Source organism: Phoenix dactylifera, chromosome 12 (genome assembly GCF_009389715.1).
Source record: "Phoenix dactylifera cultivar Barhee BC4 chromosome 12, palm_55x_up_171113_PBpolish2nd_filt_p, whole genome shotgun sequence".
In the NCBI taxonomy this organism is placed as follows: domain Eukaryota; kingdom Viridiplantae; phylum Streptophyta; class Magnoliopsida; order Arecales; family Arecaceae; genus Phoenix; species Phoenix dactylifera.
The window spans coordinates 4,295,824-4,316,574 of record NC_052403.1 but is presented as its reverse complement, the minus strand read 5'-3'; the positions used below and the strand labels follow the sequence as shown (position 1 = coordinate 4,316,574).

The following is a 20,751-nucleotide window of genomic DNA, read 5'->3' as shown; positions in this document are numbered from 1 at the left end:
ATCTAACTAAGCAATGACATATAGCTGGGCATGAGGATTTGGTACAGCAGGATATAGCCTATATCATGACATAAATGATTTGGAATTGAGCCGATAAAAAAAATGTCATGGATTATTTTTGCAAAAATAAGCATAAGGAAGACATGCTTATTGGTCTTTTAATAAGGAAGAACCATTCTCAAATAGAATAATTATAGCCCACAGGATGAGCTTGAGATGATAAGTTTGGTTAAACTTTTTTAGACCAGTTAAGACCAATTGTTTGAACCCTATATATTGTATTAATAACAAAAGAAATGTCCACTAGTTTCAACTGAGATACTAGTACTACCGACCCAGGACAGTATCTCTTCGCCAGTCAATACGACATCACAAACAATAGCTAAAACTTAAATATAGCTAAAATTTTTAGGTATAATGAGTAAACGAGGCGCATGGTAACTGCAAAAATTGCTTAGTAACTCATGAAAACTAGTTATCATCGTACGTTGATATCGATCTCTGTTAATGTAAGCTAACCATGCATGATGTGGGAAATAAAATAGAACATAACATCCTGAAATTGCCACCAAAGGAGCTCGAGATTGCTAAGTTTTTAAATGTCGAGAACCTGAATTCATGCCTGCAAGTTATCTTAGTTTAAGACACTAATGATCAAAATTGCAGATGAATTAGGCTTTATTCAACGATTTGATGAAAATTTCATTCAGGGTTTTGCTTTGCTCTGCAAAGATGGTGAAACTAGCTGAGAGCCTGAGACCACATGATATTGGTTATATTTAATTTACTCCCACCGGACTATGTAATTTGCAGAAAACCATTATTTGTCAAAAAAAATTTAAAACTGTTTTTCGGGTTATAATTTGGCTAAACTATAATTTTATATAACGGTGCCTTAAAACAACAAAACTAAATGATTTTATGATATTTAAAATCAAATTATAATATAATGATATACTATATAAATAGTGATAGTATTGAAAATATTATTTCCAATGATCGTTTTAGAGAGAGAGAGAGAGAGAGAGAGAGAGAGAGAGTGCGGTGAGAGAAATGACATCAACAATTACATCAGTATAGAGCTAGTTCACTAGGAAACCATCAGTATAGTATTCGTATCGAGGTCGTGAGCTCACAGACCGAAGATGCTCATATTCCCGTGTTCAAACATTTATGGTTTGCACCATAAAATATTGTATTCTGCTCAATAGTCACCATCAAGAGATGGATAACTACCAACAACCATGCATCATATATGATATGTAAAGTTATTTTGTATGATAGCTGTCCATCTCGTGATGGCGATTATGGAGCATGATATAATTTTATAGCATTCTCCTCATGCTTATGGCCTATAGATTGCAGGGCATGCCGAGATGAGTGCTATTTCAACTGCCCCATGTTAAAATCAACTAGCATTAGCATTCTAAACTGATAAAGTGAACTGAGTGATTGCTTAATACAGGAAACAACAATCTATGCTGACATCCGGTACTCTTATATCTGATGTATGTGGTGTATATGAATTGGTCTTACAAAGTTTTTGCACTCCTAAAAAAATATAGTACCAAAATTTGTTATACTGATCGACACCATATTATACCCGGTTCTACCATATTTTACCAAGTTGGTATGATATTCTGGCACTGTAATAGAATGGTACCATTATAGAATTAAGTCCTAAGATGGTGAACTTTACCGAGGACCACTACTGTGGTGAGAGGAAGAAAGAAAGAACAGAAAGAAAGAACGGCTAGTGTTATCACCAAGTGAATGGTAAGTAGCGTGGCAGCTTTATTTGTTTCTACAAACGTAGCAAGAATCATGTCATATGGCGAATTAGACTCTGCACTTCTCGAATGCTTTTCTCCTGTTTCTTATATTTCCTCCATTCTTTTCTTATTTAAAAATTAAACTCTTTTGGTCATTAATTTGACTATCAGCCTTTGGAATTTTTTTGTTTGAACATGTTTGGTTAGTGATTTCAAGAGAAGTCATAAAAATCTGTATGAGATATGAAAAGAAAAGAGATTGAAAAAGAAAAAAGAAAAAGTGTGTGGGGTTCTCGAGAGGGGAGGGGAAGGGAATGAGCACAACCTAGATCACCGTTGGGAGTAGCGGATCAATAGCGGTGCTCGCTGGTGTTTGTGGGTAATAAGCAGGGCGTCTTTTCCCTTTCTTGCTTAAGAATTCTCCGGTGAGTTTGGTTTTGTGTAAAATATATGAAAAATATTTTAATGGCCAAGTGATGTTCAATAAGATCTGAAGATCAAGAATATCTACCGACAAATTTATATATACGTATGCATACATGTATTATGTCTATGTACATGTCAGTTAGGTTACATATCTAACGTTAAATCTTCAACAAAAAATAAGTTTTACATATCTAATATCCCTTTTTTTTTTTTTCCGGTGAATAGCTATTGATCCCCACTCTATATACATAAGCTATTCTGCACGGAGAAACGCTAAAGGGCCATTTGTTCTCTTAGGATCTGTTTAGATGATTGAGCCAAAAATCTTATTGAAACATATATATATATATATATATATATATATATATATATATATATATATATATATATATATATATTTTAGGATTCCGGCCGATTTACTTCAAAGTTATTTCTAAGTACTTATGAATATATATATATATATATATATATATATATATATATATAGCCGAGCCTATAATTCTATGATTTTGCAGGTGTGCTAGCATAATCTAGAAATTCAATAGAATTTTCCATCCAATCATCCAAATAAATTCTTACGGAGCTCGGTGGATACAACTTTCGATTTTATTGCTATACATCTTAATAACAAGTTACAAGAAAGAAACCTGAGGTTGCATTGGTTCTAAGTAATGTAGAAAATTATGAAAAGAGGACAAACATAAAGAAAATATAAAAAATTTTCAAGCTTGTTTGATTAAATCGGAAAGACTTGTTTTCTGAACTGTTTTGGCGGACCAGTTTTATACATTCGACTCCACTAATTAATAGATTATTTTTTAAAAAATTATCGACACGAGTTTTCAAGCTGGATCAAGAACCTTCCTTGGCCTTCCTTAATTATCGAGTGACACTGCTGGCCGAGGTATGCATTAGTGTTAGGATTGTCGTTTCTCCTTGCCCAATTCCTGCGCTCAGTTCAAGGCGCAGCCTCCATTGGTTTGTAATCACGCAATTGCAATATCATAAGCATCCATAACAGGTATGTTACATTATAATTAGTACCAAAAACAGTGTCTCACCTTTCATTGAGCAGTACATGCACTCAAAAAATCTTAGAGCACCTCAATTAAATACAAAACCAATATTCCAGAATGAAATGGATGTAAGAACTGGATAAGAATACGTTTTTTTTTTTTTTGACTTTGTGTTTCTTTCCTAGTAATTTTTCATTTATGCTTTTTTTTCTTTTTCGCCGGTGAATGCAGTACTAGAATCATATCAATCCTTGTATATATATTATTTTTAGAACATCAATATATAATTTGATGAACCATATCACCATATCACGTCTGCTGAATTGCACCAACTTTGCACCAAATCATGCGTGAACTGACTAAATTATATCTTTTGACATGAATGGACGAAGGCTATCCATGCATATCCATGGCAGGTTCTCTCTCGCTCTTTTACAGTGTAGAAGCATTATTTTGATCATCCAGTCGCAGGGCCTATTATTCTGGTCGTCTTCTTGAGATAGGTTTACTTAGTCTTTTAAGCTTGATATCTGAGCCACCAGGATTTTTCTAAAGCTTTATATCTCGGCCATCTTAACTACTGTGGCCCGATATTGAGATGATTCGAAACCCTAAATCATTTTCAGTCAAATTCGAAGACTACAAAAACTCGGCAAGAGCAGATTCATGAAAAACAGGATACTGAAAAATCGTTCGATATAGTGAAATCAATATTAGCTACTCTTCCAAATTCAAGCATTTTGCTCCTGGAATATATATTGCAATATATCAGTTCATCTTTGCTAATATTGTACCATTGGATGGCTTATTCATTTCGATTCAGGTGGGCCGTAATTATAATAATTATATATACTACATCTGCTGATAATTGACTTTGTATGTTTTGTGATCTTTGAATGATCATGACAATTATGTCATCTCATTGAAATTTTCTTAAGTCTGCTGACAATCTTCTTTTTTTTTAACCATAAACCAATATCTCGGCTCATATGAAATCCTATTCTGTCCTCGCCCGATTTTTGGCCGGATTTTCTAGAAAAATAGAAAAATATGTGCCACTCTGAACCAAAGCCACCTACCATAATCTGTACCACCTGAAAACAGCTGCTTCCAATCCACAGATATCCTTGGCCAGAGTAGAGTTCATGTCCCCTTCCGAGGAGGGGGTGCAAGCAGTGAGGTACAGGCCCACAGCTCAGTTGGCCCTTTGGCTCCTTCGCTTGCAACCAAATGGACGGGGCAGATCCTGTAACCAAAACAGCACAATCAAAAAAAAAAAAAAAAGGATGGCTTGTAGCCAATTGCCCTTGTCTGAGGACGACACCACATTCATCTGCCTGTTTGTGCCACATCACTGTCTAATTTTGTCATTTCCCCTATGGTTGAATCCTGGCTCCTCCTCCCTTTCCCCAGAACTTCAATGAACTGCAACTTAACTTGCCCAAAAGGATTACTTTATATTGAATCAAAGAAGGAGAAGCTCTTGCCTTCCTCCTCTCTCCCCATCCATCTCTTGACCACCATGGGCAAGCTCGCTCCTTACCTCATTCTAACTCTCACTCTTCTCTTAACTACCCTCCCCACCAGAGGTAGCCCTCACACTCCATCTCACACTCAAGCTCAAATTTTCTTCTCACTGATCACCTTTTGCAACCCACATGCATGCAGGAGGAGCCTTCGCTTCCATGGAACCGCAAGCGACCATCCAATACCTACCGATTGGCACCGTTCAGAACCGCTCCGTCGATGGAGTCTCCGCCATGGATGGCGACGTCGACCGTCGTGAGCTCAACCCCTTCCAACTCTGCCTGAAGTGCCGGTGCTGCACCGCCAACGACCTGAGCAACTGCACGTCGATGCCATGCTGCTTTGACATCGACTGCGACCTCCCCGACAAGCCCTACGGCGTCTGCGCCTTCGTGCCCAAGATCTGCAGCTGCAACTCATGCAGCTGATCCTTCTAAGTAAGGTATACAAAAAGATTCATAAGGACTGACTTCCTTAGGTGGAGACTCACAAGACCCAATCTGCGAGGATACATATATAGTTATGAAAAAGAAAACGATTAGATTTTGATATACCTTGTAGTGCATCACAGTGTGCAATCCTTAAAAATAAAAACATCTCTGTGGTTTTAATTTCGATCAGATGATGCAATGGATAGTTCAAATTTAAATAAAAGCTATAGACGTTTTCTAATCCAATGATAACAGAAATTTTAACTTTATTATCAGCCCTTCTTAAATGTTCCTTCTGTTAGAACTGTATCCATTATTTCCTGATACAATAGTTGATATCCGCAGTTATTTCTGATATAATGATCAATTACAGTCTCTAGGGGTGCCACTGTTTGGGCACGGTTGCCCTCTTGAAACCTAGTCACTCATCCTCAGCAACTTCCAGTTACGTTAACTTTAAAAGAATTAACTTTTTTTCTTGGATTCTAAGTACATAAATGAAGTTATTACACAAGCATGGATGAAAAAGATTTTGTCTATCATTGGTTAATGAATATTTAATATCAATCCAAGGTATTTAAAGTGGTTGATTTTTTTTTTTTTTTGAGCTTTGAGCACTGAAGCAATACTCATGCTGGAATCTTGGGTTTTTGTAAAATCAAAATTGTGATGGTCATGTTGCTTTTAAACTTTTCATTCGGTTAAAATTAATCTCTCTTCTAAGTCCATGGTGATAAATTTTTTGATGACCATTTGCACAATAATATGACAACCCCGTAATTATGCCAATACTAGAACTAGCTATTATTTGTCATATGACCTTGGAGGGACCTAATAACCATGGCCCAAGCAAGCAGTATTTGGTGATGGGAGTTGCCATGAAAAGAACGTACTGAACCATGTATTTGAGAGTTATCACGAGTAAGGCTTCAAGGTCACTTATTACATTCTCAATAACTGCTTGTTAAATTTATATAGATCAAAAACTCAAATCGGAGTAGGCCTGCCTATGCAATGTAATAATCCTATTACAAGTGTTATTCTATTTGAAAATTTACAGCATCGACAAGAAAATCTATCAACCATGCTAATTTTTTTTTCCCTAATAAACATAATGAGTTTACGATCAAGTGTATGAAATGTTTGATTACACCGATTCACCGCCCTTCACTTTTCACTTCTCAATCTCATAATGATACCATGAAGAACTTCGTCGGATGCGTACCCGATTCCAGCATAAAAATCCAAAGAAGCACGCAGAAGTCAAACATGGCGAGCACCCACTAGGGAGGCCACTAAAGGCCAGTCCAAGGAGATCTGCTGGATCTTACGTTCGATCTTATGACCACAAACAATGTCTTCTGATTGAAAAGTAAATCAACTATTTATAAACGATAAAGTTGGCAGGTCAATATCCATCAAAGAAAAATGAGGGGTTAAATAGGAGAACGTCATGTTGACAACAACGCCGTTTTTAATAAGCCAATCTATTATTTGATATTTTATGGGGCGGTTAAAGAAACACCATGCCTTTGAAGACGACTTTCAGGTAGGGGTGGCAAAATATGACCCGACCTGCCAACCCGACCCGTCATAAACAGGTTTGGGTGTGGCCTAAACAGGTTCGGGTCGTAAACAGGTTGACCCGTTTAACCTGTTTATTAATTGGGTCGGATACGGGTTTTAGACGTCCAACCCGTTTAACCCGTATAACCTGTTTAATTGTTGGGCTGGTAGATAAAGGCCAGGAGACAACGCCCAGGCCGGCCCAACTTTCTGCCGCACGCGCACATGGGCCGTATGCACATGGCCTCAGCCCGATTTCACCACAAATACGATCCCTCTTCCCTAGTTCCCTCACTGTTCCCCTCCCGTCTTCGCTCCCGTCTTCCCTCAAGACCCTCGCAGAGCCGCAGCCGCGCTCAAGTCCTCGGAAGGTCAAGGATTGCACATCAAGGGAGTGGAGAGAGGAAGAGATGGGAAAGAAGGCCATGGCTCCGTCGGCGGTGGCAGCGGACCTTGCTCGAATCGCTGCCTTGCCGACCTCGATCTTTCCATCTCCGCTGTCGTCGATCTCGGCCTCACCCTCTTCGCTGAGATCCAAGGATCGCCGCCCCCGACCTCGTCGCTGATGACTTCAGAGGCGCCCTCTCAATCGGTATGCCTCACTCCCTCTATCCTCCCCCCCACCCCACAAACCCCACCACCAAACCCTCCTCCGGCGCCACCACCACCAGTCCATCCTCCTCAAGCCCTAATCCCTGAGCCAGGCCTGATTTATCGAAGCCGGCACCTCTCTCTCTTCGTCGAACCCTCTCTCTCTCGTCGAACCCCCCATCTCTCTCTCTCTGTCGAACCCCCCACGGCCCAACCTCTCCGTCGAACCCCCCACGGCCCCACCTCTCCATCGAACCCCCCACCTCTCTCTCTTCCCGTCGAACCCCCCAACTCTCTCTCTCTCCGTCGAACCCCCCACGGCCCAACCTCTCCGTCGAACCCCCCACAGCCCCACCTCTCCGTCGAACCCCCCACCTCCCACCCCTCTCTCTCTCTCACCCCCCACGGCCCAACCTCTCCGTCGAACCGCCCACGGCCCCACCTCTCTCTCTCTCTCTCTCTCTCTCGCCAGAGGCAACCCCACCACAGCCGTGTCTGCCGAGATCGACGACAGGGTGAGTGGGTGACCGGCCCACCCTCCCATCTCTCTCTCTCTCTCTCTCTCTTTCTATTTGGTTAAACAGGTTGGAAGGGCAAATCCGACCTGTTTAATCGACCTGTTTATTAAACAGGTTAAACGGGTCGGGTCGGGTTACCTGTTTAATAAACAGGTCGGATTCAGGTTTGTAATTTCTGACCTGTTTAATAAACAGGTCGGGTTCAGATTTATATTTTTCTGACCCGTTTAATATCTGACCCGACCTGTTTATGTTCGACCCGACCCGATTGCCACCCCTACTTTCAGGGACACCAATACTCTCTCTCTCCTCTCTCCTCTCTCCTCTCTCTCTCTCCAAAAAAGAAAAAAAAGGAGACCAATATTTCTTGCCAGTCCAAAGGGAAAATTATCATGCAAACGTAACAAATGTAGGAAATCAAGTTACCGAGACATCCATTTCACTCCCTTAGTTCTTCCTATCAACCACCATTCCTAGTACTGATACTGGCTCGGATAGTTCGCAGCGCAAAAGCCATGCATACGTCGATGCAGTAACGAATCATTTTATTAACTATACATTTCAGAAGTAGTTCAAACTTTTTGGTATTGGTTAGTCAAGAAGGTGACAATGCTTGCTCCGCATACAAAAATTGCTTTGCCCTCTAAAATTTGCGACAGCACCACCACCATGAGGCTCCTTAATCCCACATCGACTAGAGAGTCTTTTGAGCCTAGGTATATGAGACGGGTGTCTTCAAGTCCTGTAGATGCATTTTGATAAAAAGCAAAACTAAAGAGGGGTTAAGCTATAATCGAAGCGGATGTCTCCAAATCCTGCAGACGCATTTTAAAGAAAGCAAAACTAGAGAGGGATTAAGCTCGGCGCTAGCGCGCGCGGACCCTGGAACCGAACAATATCTAGAAGGGGAGCTCCGTATTCTCCCCTTATATAGGACCATGTTGCGGCACGCTCGATGACCACATGTCCTGTCAGGTGGGTCGTGACATTTGGTATCAGAGCCAAAAACGATTCTGGTCCGATAGTGGGTGGAACGTGAGACTCCTTAGTCCCACATCGGCTAGAGAATTTTTTGAGCTTGGGCATATGAGGCAGATGTCTCCAAATCCTGTAGACGCGTTTTAGAAAAAAGCAAAACCGGAGAGAAGTTAAGCTAGACATGTGTGCAGACCCCGGAACCAGATAATATCTAACAGAGAAGCCCCGTGTTCTCCCCTCATGCAGCTCCATGTAGCAGCACGCTCAATGGCCACATATCCTGCGCAAGCAGGTCGTGTCAACCACAAACAGTGGATAAGGTTCCAGTGGCCTTTTTTAAGATGTTGCAGAACCCTTATTTGGTTTTGGGAACAGGTAAAGTGCCTTTTCAAACGTGGCTCTCTCTTTGCATGAGAATCTTGAAATTTGCCAGAACCATCAGAACAATTCGCAGTTGAAATCAAGTGATCTAGTTTTCTTCTGTTTTCTAAGAACATAGGTAAGCTACTTTCATATTAAAGATAATTATTGCATCCATTACCGAAAGAGGGGTGATCATCATATCCTATTTCACACTTTCACTGTGAATTACCAAAGACAAGGCCTCGGAAAGAGTCTGGTACTGAGTCCAATCCAATTAGCTTCGCGAGACTCCAATCCCTGTACAGTGCACCAGAAAAGCCTTTAAACACTGCAAGGCAACGGTAACTTTGAAATCCCGGAGCATCTCAACTTCGATTAACAGCCACCAGAGCTAACCATAGCAATTGCCAAGACAAATTACATGTTCCCAGACCTTCACATGTTTCTTCTCAGGGTTCCACCTACAGCAACCAGAGTCCGAGCCTCGTCACTTGTATCCAGCAAGCAGCAGAAGCCATAACCAATGATATTCTAGATCCTAGATAATGGCCTTCCATATTAAGCACCAAGACTTTAGTCATTGGCAATGGAGATGCAGATGAAAGTAGATAAAAAAACATTAAAGAGGCTTACGTGATTTCTGGAATGTTTCCACTTGTTTCAATCTTTTGCCGGCCAGAGTTCCAAAACAGGGTACGTGTAGAAAAAGTCACACATATTTGGGTACAGCTTGAGATAGATGATGAATGATCATATCATGGGATGTGAAGAAATTCCTTCCAAGGGTTTATAAATGCAATGGATTCTTCTGATCAATTGATCAGCAAGATATTGGAGCGTTTGGCAACTAATAGGCATTGGTACGTCAGTAATCAGTGTGCTGAAAAGAACAACCAAGTCTGAAAAGGATTTTTCATCCATGTGCCCCCTGTCAGCTTAATGTTCATCCAGGTAACAACATTAAACCTCGACACCGCGAAGGCTTGGAACTGAAAAGGTTATGTGTCACTTGTTCGATGCAGATGATTGCCAAGAAATGTTCACAGCAACATAGAAGAACGTGTTAAAATAGATTAAGCAATGGAGACAAGGAATGCTCGTGGCAGACATAGAGGAATGTGTTGAAATAGAATTAGCAATGGAGGTTCATCATGCAATCCCAGACCATGATATGTCAAGAATAGGCTTATTTTCTGTTTACTGCAGCAAAAGTCAAGGAACCAAAGGAAGAGGATCCTAACTGAAAGAAATGGAATGCTGTTTTCATGAAGAAAGCAGTGGACTGGTTAGCCTTGACAGAATGTCTGGAGCAGGGTTGGTATAAGTATATAATTCGCATACACTGGAGAAAAATATTGGTGATGTGTGATCCGTGGATTTCAGAAATACTGACACTCACCTTGCCTTACAAACATGAAGGCATGAAATATATGATGCTCTACAAGCTAAAGAAGTAAAAGGCCAATGAATTGCAGGAAGAAAAATAATTCTACAAGATATTGCAAATAAAAATTTGCCACATTGCCACACAAGAATAGGATGGGTAACTACGGAAGCAGGGTTAAATAAAGAGGGACAGCTATCTGGGAGCAGGATGGCTATATGAAGATTCTATATTAAGGTAATCAAGTTCATCTAGAAACCAACATAAAGGAGGCGGCTTGCAGTAACTCATACGAGGAAAATGTGCTACCAATCAGATGCTAATTTCCTAACATGCAAGTTAACTAAGGATAAAAATCACTGAAATTAAGAGTACCTCGGGTAAGGGCATTTAACATTTTGCCATTTTCCCAGTAGTAGTTGAAAATTCAAGTCAGCTAATAGAAGTCTTAACTAGAAGAGCAAACAATTCCTGTTTAGTTTATGTCTGGATTAATAATCTAGAAACAAGCATAGGTTTTGAAATAAGAAAGTTGCTAGACAGGACTGTAATTCACACAGAAGGGGGGAGAGAGAGAGAGAAGAAATGAATTAAGGGAATCAAATGCAACTCCACTGACCTTATCAGTCTTTCTCCACACCCTGCTTTTAACATGTCCTGGCAAGTAAACAACTAGTCAATAGCTGAGTTATCTATAGTTTATTCTATTAAAGACTGCCGACATGATTTCCTTATAGATCAATCAATTTCAGCTCTTTGCAGTTCAACTAGTTTTGATTAGTAAAATAAAACCCAGCCCATTTGGCAAGGGTTGCCTCAGTTCAGATTACATAAACACCCCAGTGAAAATAAAAGACCTCACAAACAGCAACACTGCGAGGATCACATTTACATCACAAGCATAGCAGAGAAGAAGCAAAAAGCCCACAAATACAAGCACAACTAGATTCTCAATATACAATAAGTCAACCTCTTCCAGACAGGAAAATGAAGGACTCACCTCACCCTGCAAGCTGCCACAGGACTTGGGGAACATTTCGGGCCAGGACTTGCTCTACATCCAACAACATTCCCCGTGAACCTGCGGTGCATCCGGTAGTCAGGCAGCCTGTTGCTCAGTAGGGCATGACCCGAGCTCTCACTCCCATTGCTGCTCTGAAGGGGCTCAAGCGTCTCCACAACATCGCTCATAAGGGGCCTTGCTTTTGGGTTTTGGCTCAAGCAGTAGTATGCCAGGCTGCAGGCCTTCTGTGCAGCTCGCACTGAATACTGACCCTCCAACCTGGGATCAATGATCTGCAGCATCTTCCTCTTGTCATTAAGCTTGGGGCGAGCCCAGTCAACCAAGCTCTGCTCCTTGCTGGGGCGAGTCTTGTCCACAGACCGGCGTCCTGTTAAGAGCTCAAGAAGGACAACCCCGAAGCTGTAGACATCACTCCTAGCTGTCAAGTGACCTGCTCATAGAATAAAATATGATTCAAAATGAACTCACAGCAATTAATTAGAGAAGCAAATGAATGGATGTTGCATTCCATTCTAACAATGAAGGGAAGCGGAAGAAGGCACATAGGTTTTGATAGATTCTACTTATCATGTTGCTCAAAAAAGATCTCATGATCATCATACAAGATTAATCAAAGGAATCTCCAAAATTTTATACTAAAAGAACAAATAAACGGACACATGGAAAAAATTCCAAGTTGTGGAGAGGCAATACCGGTCATTACATATTCAGGAGCAGCATATCCATAGGTTCCCATTACCCGTGTTGACACATGGGTCTCATCACCCTGTGGTCCAGCTTTTGCAAGGCCAAAATCAGAAAGTTTTGCTGTATAATCCTGTGAAGACATGCAGGAAAAGCAGGAGCAAACCATGTCAAGAGGATTTATTATTTTGAGTAGTACATATGATGTAAAATCTATAAATAATAAAGAAAAAGAAGGGCAAAAAAAAGGAATGCCACTTAACAGAGTCCAACAAAATATTTGATGTCTTAAAATCTCGGTAGATTACAGGCCTTTCTGCGTTGTGAAGGAAAGCTAGCCCTTTAGCAGCCCCAAGTGCAATTGACATTCTCGTCGCCCAAGATAATGGAGCAGCTGTCTCTATACACATCAAGCAAGAAAAAACAGGTTCAGATAACAGTTTCTCATGAGCATAGCAATAGAGGATGTAGTTGTCATACAGAACATAGACCAAAAGAAGAAAGTTGGTGCAACTTCTTGTGGTAAAAAACTCATATTAATTGTCAAAATGCAGTTGGCAACGCATCAATGCAAATCAATCTAAAAACATATGATTAGAGCTGCAAGCAAGATAAATAAAGAATCTTTAAATGACAGAGAACTTGACTAAGTAGAAGTTTTCATGAAGCCCTCTGCACAAACTCATGAAATGATAGATCATGAAAAAATAATGGATTGGACAGAAAGAAATGGGTTGTTAAGCAGAACCCAAAGGAAAGAAACACACTGGTAATGTACATTTCCCATCATAGCCTTGATTTGTAAAGTACGGAATTTTTTAGAAAAAAATTTAGAGACATAAAACAGGCTATCCACCTTAGATCATTTTATTTTTATTTCTTTTAAATCATTGCATTTGCTTAATACAAAAAGAAGTTGTACAGCATAGAAGACCGTATTGTTCTTTGTATGGGTCCCCTTTCTCTATAACCTGCCAAAATACTTCTTTCAGCATTCCAATTTATGAATCCTCTATAAAAGAAAATGGATTAGTCGCACCAGATTATTTTTTACCCTGAATTTTTTAATTTAAAAGTAGTTGCATTAATTAAGAACCAGCAATTCTAACATCAACTAGAATCAAACCCCACAGAATCTAGTTGCTCATTTGAACAGGGAAAAACTCACTCCTCTATTATCTCTCTCAAAGCTTAAATTTGTCAGTGTCAAGTTTAATCATCTTCCTGTTTGGAAGAACAGGGAAAAACACACACAGAACAAAATTGGCAGGCTAGATGCCATTTACAGCTTATAACTGCCATAAACTTCATGTGTTGATCAGCAACCAACCCACTCCTCTTACACCTTTTGCCTATATCAACAGTCACAATTTAGTCACCAAAGCAGCTAATGCAGATAAGCAGAGAACTTGGAATCAATGTGACAAATATAGTATCATAGTAACATTTTATCATGAATTTCATTTCATTATTACAACCAAACATGCCATGGGGTTAAAAGTTTGACCCTCTTCATCATCAAAAAGATTCACTAGGCTATATTCTGCCCACACAATTTACTTAAAAGCAGCCCCATTTGAGCATTTTTCTCCATCATTTTGTATAAAAATCTATTTCTTAACACATCTTCAAGCATTTGGTAACTTTTAATTGATTGGATTAGTGGTTCATGGATCCATAACGTGTTAGTCTGGAATTGCCTGGTTTTTTAAGCATTTTATTCGGGTTTTTCAACAATTATCATGTCTTTGTGCTCATCTTGAATCAGATTTTACCATTACTTAGCTCTCTAAAACTGGTTTTGGCCTTGAATGTTTTCCCTTGCTTGAAACAGTCAAAGGCTCATTATAATTTGTCAGCAAAGAATATCATGTTGGGCCTGTGTATCATCTTCCATTTCTTTATTGTCAGAAGACACCTAATTTTAGTCCTAGCATCTAAACAACCTGTTTCGATAACCAAAAATACAAATGTATCACACTAAACTAGAGAATATTAAACCTGTGTAGTAGAAATTCTAAAAGAGTGTTTGGACAAAGATCTTGGAGTGTAGAAAAACATGGAGCATAGCCCCAAGACTCTGTAATTACATAGTACTTTTAACATCTACAAGCAGCTATGAAATTCCATCCAAAGATGGCCAAGTGCTCCCCCCTCCCCCATTGCATTCTAATATCCCATTGCCTTATTCCCTTCCTTCTTGCCAATCAATTGATGGCAATCCAGCATCCACCAGCATTGGCACTGGTACAGGCAATGGCAACAAGAACACTGGCAATGAATATGGAAGGCCAATAATGGTGAAGACAAGGGGGATGGCAGTGGTGACCAAACTCCAGTAGAGATGGCAATGGCAACCTACCATGATCAGCCCCAACAAACACTGCTGCCCCACTATTGTCGAGCCCCCACCTCCCTTCATGACTCCCACGAACCCTAAACACCACCACTACACCATTATGGTGGACATTCACCTCCCTTCTCGACTTTGATAGAACCAAAGCACCACCATTACCCTAACCGCCAATCCCCACCTACCTACCCAAACTCTAGTCATCTTCGACTATTGTCGCCGCCCCCACCATGGCTGAAACTCCAAACCCCTTCTCAACTCCAACTAACCCAACCCCAACCTTCATTCCAACACCTACATCACCACCTTCACCATCATCATCATCACCATCACCACACCACCAATTCTATGGCATCTACCATCACCATCATTATCCCCACCTTCACCATGACCACCACTAAACCATCACCACAACCACTACAACAACCATCACCACTATTACCACCAATTCCACTGTCACATCAACATCATAACCTCCACCATCACCACCACTACCAAATCCACCATCCTTACCACCACAGCATCACATCCACCTTTACCTCCATCATCATCCCCACCATCACTACTAGATAATACTTGAACATGGAGAGAGATAAAGGAAGTGGTTGTGGTAATGGTAGTGGAGTGAGGTTTGAGGACTAGGGGTGGTTCAAGTGAGGGAATATGGTGGGGAATGCTAATTACACGGATAGAAAATTTTCTTGAGAAAAAAATAGATCGTATCCAAATAGTATAGATATCTCCATAAAGCTCACGGTTGGTTCCAATGAATTTACCAATTACTACCTCACTTGTGCCCCCTTGGTTACTTTCTACATGCCTAGTCCTTGTGCAGCCTTAGGACTTTCAAAACCATTCCCATGAGAAGTCATTTCTTGCAATTCTGACCTTTCTAAGAGGTTTTATTCTTCTTTTAACATATTTAAGGGCCTGTTTGGATGTCTTCCAGCAGGTTCTTTGTTTTCAGAAACATGATCGGAACGATGGGGAAAGAGCTAGTGGCTGCTGCAGTTGCTAAATAACCCCTGTGTTTTCGGGATAACTAATTACTTCTACGAGGTGATTTGTCTAATCCCTAAAAAATTAAAATTAGTTACTCCTCCAGCCTCCCCAATCACCATAGACTACCCTGTTGCTATCATAATTTCAAAGGCGATGTCCTGCTAGAAGATCTACCAACATTCAAACAGGGCCTAGGTATTCCCATGCATGTTATTAGTACCATCTCCTTCTTACAAACACTCGTCAAACTTTATGTTTAATTCTTCTACAACCTCCTCCATAGAATCTTTTCAACCCGTTAATGGGAATCTCCTTTACCTACCCGACTTTATTGCTTAATCTGGTCCCTTGACACATCTCAAAATCACCTTAGCTTACACATTTGTTCTTATAGTTATATTTGATTTTTAGGTTGATTTTCATAACTGTTATCAGCTTGTTCTTCATCACTTTATTGAAGTTCTCTGCTGTTACACCATTGTATATACTGGCCAACTTCATTATCTGATTTATGATCAGTATAATGGTACCATTTTCATATACACGCATGATTGATGGTGTCAGATCCTCGCTCTTGGAATTTGGCAAGAAAGTTATCATGTTCATATGCATGCCACCATCCAAAATGCAAACGTCTGGATCAATTGGCAATATTTTTTTCTTCTCTTTTTTCCTTTCCTCTGAGGTTACAGGATCTGAAATTGAGTAATTAGGGAGAGAGGGCAAATATCAACAAGATCTATGATATGTGACTGTAGAAGAAAAGGGTTAGCAGATAATGTTAAATAACAGATTTCATGATTTGATTAAAGACAGGCAGTGCAGCACAAGAAACCATCTTAGAATAGTTTCACGAGGAGATCAGGTCTCAGTTTAATCATCTAACGGCACAGCTAGCTACCTAATAAAGTTAATAAGCTTAAAGCAAAGTCAACTGCAAGCTCCAACAGCACATGCATAAGCAAACGTAAGAGCACCCTCAAATGTAGTGATAAAGCACAAATTATACGTCCAATAATCAGTCAAAGCACAAACATTATTCAACAATATTGGTTCATCCATCTGATTAAGGAGTTCACTAGAAATTGGTGTTTTCCCCATCCTACAGAACATTCAGAATAACTTCCACATTCAGCTTTCACAACTTTCTCCCTCTTTTTTTGTAGTATCCTCTCGTCACAAGGTAGTTTCTAAATGAAACCTATGAAGATAGTGTAAGGAGTATGGACAATTTGCAATATCCTCTCTTTCCACATGAAACTTATGTAGATACTTTAAGGATTATGAATAAGTGCCATAAAATGCGGTAATTATTTAAGAGTATCACAACTATCTGCAAGGATCTAGTTCTTTAGAGGCTTAATTTTCAAGATGGCTACACGCTTTTCCTTTTTCATGCATATATGTATCACCCATACAATTGAAACGAAAGTCACGGAGACATCATGAAGAAACAGCAAAGGTTTCAAAAAAATCAGGAAGAAACAACTGCATTTGTAAGTTTATCAAGCAACAAGATAAAAAAAACTTCTTTAAAAAGAAGAATGCAGAGGTATGTACTTCGAAATAAGTGATTCTCAAGGCTTCCCCGGAACATGAACTCATAGACAAGCAGCCTGTGATCATCCTCGCAGCAATACCCAATCAACTTCACTAGATTAGGATGCCTCAGCTGTCCTAAGAAATTAACCTCTGTCTGGTAAAACAAGGATAAAAGTCAAATACAAGAAACATCTCAGATGGCCAAATAATAGAGCTAGCTACCCTAATATTTGCATTAACCTTATTATCTTGCTTGTCCAAACAAGGCACTCCCTTTAGATGTGGCCAGGATAATCGAAAAAACTATAATGGATTTCCTAATTCAAATGTTCACAAAGTCACTTCACTGGGCTCCATGGTTTAATGTACATCAGAAAAAGTAATGCCATGTTTAAAAAAGCAAGTGTGGCAAAAAGTTGAGGAATATTTATTTAATAAGAGAGATGAAAGGCTACATGGGCTATAATAATGGGCAGGTCTGGCTGGTAGCAGAAAGAAGAATCTCTTATAAGAGTATCTGGTTTGCAAGTACCTATCATACTATACGTACTGTGTCTGTACCAGTCAATACATATAATTATCTGGTAGAGGTTTATAGTAAACAAGAACACAGAAGAGCCAATGCATGCATATCATATATGAAAGTAACTTTTGATTCACCTTTTCTGAATAAGTTCCTCCCATTCATCGGAAGAAAAAACAGGACTAGCAGGCAAAATGATGGGCAGGTTTGTCATGGAAGCAGTAACCCATTATTATGCATTGGAGGGGAACTCCAGTTAATTTTAGCTGCCCATACACATCTATTGGTTGTTTAACATTATTTACATGCCTCAAAAATTGCACACGTGCAAATCATATGGTATCCGTAAAACTGCAACATTTCTTCTTTTTTTTTTTTGTTTTGATAAACAAAATCTTCATGTCGGCAAGCAATTAATTCAACATCTCTGCACTGAAATCTTGATTACATAACTTATGTTAAAGTAACAGGAATTAGTTAAAGGTTTGTGCACTCCTAAGTACTGAAGAGAAAACCATTTCCTTGCTCAATGACTTAAGCCACAGGCACGTCCACACATGCACATTAGATGTGGAGATGGAGCAAGTCAACTCATACAAACAAGTCAACTAGATGTACAGAACTTATTTTCAGAGCCCATGTGATAACATTTCAAACCGAGATGAATTATAGAGACTTTGGAGACTTTATCTGAGCATAAAAGACAAACACTAGACAAAGAAAAGTCCACTTACAAGCCATTCTCTGTGCCCTTGATGACCATCTTTATTAAGGACCTTGACAGCAACAGGAAGGGATTTGAGGCCAACCCTCACGTTCTCATCTATGTATCCCTTGTAGACGGTCCCAAACCCTCCTTCACCAAGAACATAATCCGGACGGAAGCTCTTTGTGATTGTCTCAAGCTCAAACAATGTAAAGGAAATCACATTGGTGTATATTGCAATGTTCCTTGAATCTTCAAAATTCCGAGGAGTTGAAGGATCGCTTATATCCGAGAAAGTCCGGTTGTACTTTTTCTCAGGAAGCGCATTCTTAACAGGCAATTGGAACACCTGGAGCTGCTGGGCTGCAACAGAAAAAGCACAGGAAAAATATGGATAATCTTTAAAACAAAGCACAATTTCCCGGCGCTTAAGTTTTTTTTTTTAATTAAAAAAAAAGAAGCAGCCTGTGCAGTGAAAAAATGCTGAATTAGAACTTCAGATGGCCAAGAGAATTGGAGAATTCTGACAAGGATGTAAAATTAGACATATTACCCAACCACAACCATTTATCATAAAATAAAATCCAAATTTGAGAATGAACGAAACAACACGACCTTGTGCTATCGACCACAATCATAATGGAACCTGCTCATCAGAATAATTTAGAGAGAAATTTTGAGAGAGAGAGAGAAGGATCTGAAGACAGATGCATGAGAAGGATTCAGTTTTCAAAATAAAAAAGGGTTCTTATTCATGAAAATCAAATTTCAACAACTCTCTGCTGGTGTGATCCTTTGATTTAAGAAAGTAACATGAAGGAAAAAAAGGAAAAACAGCTGCAAACCCCACAGGCAGTTTCAAAAAAACAAAAAAAAGAAAAAAAAATTCAAATTTGACGAACTAAGAAAATCAAAGTTATCCCTTTCTTTACTACTTAGAATGAAACAAACAAAAATTAACAAAAAATAATAAAATTGACTGTCCTTCCATCTTGAAAAAGACGAAGAAGAGATCGAGGAAGAGGGACAGCAAAAACCAAAATAAAATTAAAATAATAACAGCACAAAAAATGCACCACTAGGAAAGACGGGCCAAAAAAATTCCAAAAACCCTAAATCCTTCAAAAAGGAACCAGCTTGAAGACCGATCCCACCCAAAAAACAGAACTTTTTAGAAATCCAGCAACGATAAAATTCCTTCACGATCAAAACGACAGAGAAAATCAACAATGGCCACAAAAAAAGGCCCGGCGAAAAATGAGGCTGACAAGAAAAAAGGCAAAAAAAAATGGGAACTTGGTGGATACCTTGGGCGTGAGCAGCGACGACGGCATTCTCCTCCCGCGTTCCGCAGTTGCCCATCCTTCACACCCTCTCTCATTCTTCGCTCCTTCGCTCTATACCAACCAAACCCCCACTTGATTCCAAGTCTCATACGGCTCCCAGACCAAGAGAGAGAAGAGGAAGAGGGAAGAAAGAAGAGGAAATGAGATTTACCTGAAGGAAAAGTGTTAAAGGTGAGGTTTTGTTCCTCTACCTCACCGTCTCTCTGAAAAATTTAAATTTTCTTGACCACGCTAATAGGAGTAGAGCAGCAGCGGGGACGACGGCGAACACCACCACCACCACCACCACCTCAACCGCTTCCCAAAAGATTCCCTTCTCGAGCGCTTTAAGTAAGGGAGAGGAATTCCCCTGTGAGCGCGAGCACGAGGGACAGAGGTGGGGAGTGAGAGAGATTATGTGAGAGACAGAGAGTAAAGGAGAGGAGCGCTTGGGAGTGGGGAGGAACATGTGATCACATTTACCAAACTAGCCTTACACTTTATTTCTATAAAAAGAAATAGTAAAAGCCATTCATTAATCAACTCGCAAAAATTTCGAAAATTTTCCTTTTAACTTTTTAAGTATTACACAAATAATTCAGATTTTCTAAGGAATTCTTTTTAGATTTTTTTTAATGTTTTATGTGAACTAATTAGTTTGGTGAAATTTCTAGATGTTGGAAGTGCGGAAATTTCTTTTATATTACTTTCCCAAAGCCATTTCACAAATTCATTGCGATGGTCTGGTGGCCCCAACCCCCGACAAAAAATAGGAGGTTGGATAGCAAAGGCTGTAAACCGTTGGATTCGGGTTAGATTCTACCAACAAGATCTACATCAAATCTTTAGCTCTGTCAGCCGAGCGAGTAAAGGCTGCGAAAAGGCCGTTGGGATATTCAAGGTGGGTTAAGAGGGTGTCTGAGCGGAACTTGAGCTCAACTTTTTAGGTAGGATTGGCTCCCAAGACGGTTACATAAGCCGTTTCTGTTTTACCGTAAATGGGAAGACACCCACAGGCTT

The 20,751-nt window shown here is 39.8% G+C and overlaps 2 protein-coding genes across 5 annotated transcripts; one reads left to right on the top strand and one right to left on the bottom strand.

The window, feature by feature from the left end:
- The first annotated feature begins 4,069 nt into the window (after positions 1-4,069).
- Positions 4,070-5,418, top strand: LOC103705908. Of its 2 annotated transcripts, none has more exons than XM_026804182.2 (2): positions 4,070-4,803; positions 4,868-5,418. In XM_026804182.2, exons 1-2 carry the CDS (start codon positions 4,593-4,595, stop codon positions 5,167-5,169), a joined length of 513 nt encoding a protein of 170 aa, XP_026659983.2. In that variant the 5' UTR covers positions 4,070-4,592; the 3' UTR covers positions 5,170-5,418. The 2 variants fall into 2 exon arrangements, with proteins under 2 accessions (XP_026659983.2, XP_008788036.2); XM_008789814.4 differs by having other exon boundaries at positions 4,123-4,803; positions 4,883-5,418.
- Positions 5,419-9,279: 3,861 nt separating this feature from the next.
- LOC103705907 (probable serine/threonine-protein kinase PBL8) lies at positions 9,280-20,150 on the bottom strand. 3 transcript variants are annotated; one of them, XM_039132363.1, is made up of 9 exons: positions 19,904-20,149; positions 19,714-19,803; positions 18,435-18,769; positions 17,196-17,331; positions 12,544-12,680; positions 12,290-12,413; positions 11,573-12,026; positions 11,192-11,229; positions 9,280-9,649 (listed from the first exon to the last, which is right to left on the bottom strand). In XM_039132363.1, exons 2-8 carry the CDS (start codon positions 19,766-19,768, stop codon positions 11,220-11,222), a joined length of 1,251 nt encoding a protein of 416 aa, XP_038988291.1. In that variant the 5' UTR covers positions 19,769-19,803; positions 19,904-20,149; the 3' UTR covers positions 9,280-9,649; positions 11,192-11,219. The 3 variants fall into 3 exon arrangements, with proteins under 3 accessions (XP_038988291.1, XP_038988292.1, XP_038988290.1); XM_039132364.1 differs by having other exon boundaries at positions 9,280-9,485; XM_039132362.1 differs by lacking the exon at positions 11,192-11,229 and having other exon boundaries at positions 19,904-20,150.
- Positions 20,151-20,751: the final 601 nt, after the last annotated feature.